The sequence below is a fragment of the Macadamia integrifolia genome, chromosome 5 (genome assembly GCF_013358625.1).
Source record: "Macadamia integrifolia cultivar HAES 741 chromosome 5, SCU_Mint_v3, whole genome shotgun sequence".
NCBI classification, from domain to species: Eukaryota; Viridiplantae; Streptophyta; class Magnoliopsida; order Proteales; family Proteaceae; genus Macadamia; species Macadamia integrifolia.
Genome location: NC_056561.1, coordinates 40,020,399 through 40,023,324, shown reverse-complemented (window position 1 = coordinate 40,023,324; position 2,926 = coordinate 40,020,399). Strand labels below are relative to the sequence as shown.

The following is a 2,926-nucleotide window of genomic DNA, read 5'->3' as shown; positions in this document are numbered from 1 at the left end:
TTTTGTCATCAATTTCGGATTAATATTGGTTTTTTATGGATTATATTAGTTTTGGTCTGATTTTTTGAATTTGATTCAATATCTTATCGGTTTCAATTGGGTTCAATTTGATTTCATTCTCACAAAACGTCAGATCAAAACATGATCCAATAAACTCATTTTCGACTTGAATCGATTTCAGTCGCATTTGCCCGGTTCCATCGGATCGGGCTAGGTTTTGACACCCTTAATTTTACCCCATACACAAACCAGTGAACCTGGTCTGAGGCATTTTAGAACCAAGGGACCTTCGTTATGTGAACTGGTTTGAGGTTACTGTTGGAAACCCTGTCATAAACCCTTTTCCTGGATCCTGAAAACCCCTTTCCAGTCTTCGGTTTCATTTCTCTTGCGAAATCGTCGACCTCGGCGACCGACATGAAGAGAACGAAGGCAATTTTAGCGTCAATGTGGCATGCCAACTCGCTCCTCCTTAGTCGGCCTTTTGTGCACTCTCAATACCAGGTGATGCGATACACTCACTCACCTTACTTCTCTAGTGTTAGTTCATCACAAGCTTATATTTTTGGTTTTCCTACTAGCTATCAAAAGCTTCACTTCTCAGCAAAGCCAAACTCTATTGTAGATCTAGTTTCAGCCAACGAATGGTCTGATTTGGTAGAACAGGAGCTAGAAAAATCCAATCCAACGCTAACCCACGAAACTGTTCTTTACGTTTTGAAGAAACTCGATAAGGACCCAGAAAAAGCTTGGAATTTCTTCGACTGGGTTTCTGAGAAACGTGGGTTTAAACCCAGTTCTGCGTTGTATAGCTTAATGCTCAGGATTTTAGGTCGCAAGGAATCGATGAAGGAGTTTTGGTTAATGCTCTATAAAATGCGGGATGATGAGTTCCATATTGACAATGAAACATATGTGGCACTAATTGGTAATTTCAAGACTGCGAAAATGGCTGCTGAAGCTGATGCTCTGACTAAATTATACTCTCAGATGGCTGAAGAGGGTATCACGGATTCTACCGTAAAGGGGGTTGTTGAGGTCGTTATGGCTTCGGATTGGAGTGATGAGGTTGAGAAGAAATTGGGGCAACTCGGGCTTTCTTTATCGGAGAATACCCTGTTGAGGGTCTTAAAGGAACTTCGTGCACACCCTTTGAAGGCTTTAGGGGTTTTCCGCTGGGCTGCTAATCATCTAGGTTATAAACACAGTACTGTTACTTATAATGCAATTCTCCACAATCTCGGGTGGGTTGAATCGATTGAGGAGTTTTGGGACATGGTCAGGGAAATGAAGGATGCAGGTCATGAGATAGATCTTGATACCTATATAAAACTTTCAAGGCAGTTTCAGAAGAGCAAGATGATAAAGGATGCTGTGGAGCTTTATGAGCTTATGATGGATGGCCCCTACAAGCCCTCAATTCAGAACTGCAGTATGCTGTTACGGCTTATCTCGTTGACTGGTATCCCTGATTTGGATTTGGTATTCAGAGTTGTGAAGAAATATGAGGCAGCAGGGCATCCCCTGTCTAAGGCTGTTTATGATGGAATCCATAGATCTTTGACTAGTGTGGGGAAATTTGATGAAGCAGAAAAGATTTTAGTAACCATGAAAAATGCTGGTTATGAACCTGACAACATCACTTACAGCCAATTGGTTTATGGACTCTGCAAGACAGGGAGGCTAGAGGAAGCCTGTAAGACCTTGGATGATATGGAAGCACAAGATTGTGTTCCTGACCTCAAGACCTGGACCATTTTAATTCAGGGGCATTGCATGGCTGGCGAAGTTGACAAGGCATTAATTTGTTTCACTAAGATGATCGGGAAGAACTGTGATGCTGATGCCGATCTCCTAGAAGTCCTGGTAAATGGTTTGTGTAGTAAGAATAAGTTAGATAGTGCATATGTTTTGATAGTTGAGATGGTGGAGAAGGCCCGTTTGAGACCATGGCAAGCTACATATAAACTTTTGATTCAAAGGCTACTTGGACAACGGAAGCTCGAGGAAGCATTGAAGCTTCTTGTTTTAATGAAGAAACACAATTTCCCACCATTCCAGGAACCTTTTGTTCAGTATATAGCAAAGTTTGGGACAGTGGAAGATGCCAAGGAATTTTTGAAAGCATTAAGTGTAAAGGCTTACCCATCTCTTTATGCTTATCATAATCTCTTCAAATCTTTCTTCACAGAAGGTAGGGATTCTGAAGCTCAAGATTTGCTCTACAAGTGCCCTTATCATATTCGCAAACATTCTGAAATTTTGAATCTTTTTGGTTCTAAAAAAAAGGGGGAGGCCGCTATTGTTTAAGCCTTTACTAAAACAATTATGATGTCATGATATTACTTCTTTGATGACCCTTTTTTGATGCATTGTAATAGAAGGTTTAAAATCTGACTACACTGTTACTGGTTTGGAAAATGTATGTTGATCAAATAAGTTGCTTAGGCTGTCGAGAGTGGAACATTTACTTCACCCCTTTTGTATGTGGTTTTTTAAATCTTTTATGATTCAACTTTGGACTTGGAACTTTGGAAGACCAGCTTGCTATTTTAACATTTTGTTTTGCATGATTAAAACTACCATGGAAATATTTGTTGATGGCATGAACTCATTCGCACTAGGAAATAGAGATGCAAGTATGCAACTTGGGTGTGTAGGGTTGAGTTGAGAGTTAACCAGACCCAATCTGATGTGCATAGCTGCCAAACAATTCCAATTTGAATCCTTAATGACAGGGTCAGGTTGCCTGGGCTTACACCAGTTTGTCTGTCCTTTAGTGTGTAATACTTGTTTATGCCCCTTTCCTGTGGCTGCGAATATGCAAAAGGCAGGCTCAGTAAAATGATCCTGCTAGCAGGTCAGCATTTTTAATGCCCTCTTAGCATCATTGGATGGTGTGGAGGGAGAACTGATATATTGTTCA

General features: G+C 40.6%; 1 protein-coding gene across 1 annotated transcript; it reads left to right on the top strand.

Annotated features, from left to right (window-relative positions):
* Window positions 1–308: 308 nt before the first annotated feature.
* Window positions 309–2,542, top strand: LOC122078180 (pentatricopeptide repeat-containing protein At3g48250, chloroplastic). The gene has a single exon (XM_042644062.1). It carries the CDS (start codon window positions 418–420, stop codon window positions 2,308–2,310), a length of 1,893 nt encoding a protein of 630 aa, XP_042499996.1. The 5' UTR covers window positions 309–417; the 3' UTR covers window positions 2,311–2,542.
* Window positions 2,543–2,926: the final 384 nt, after the last annotated feature.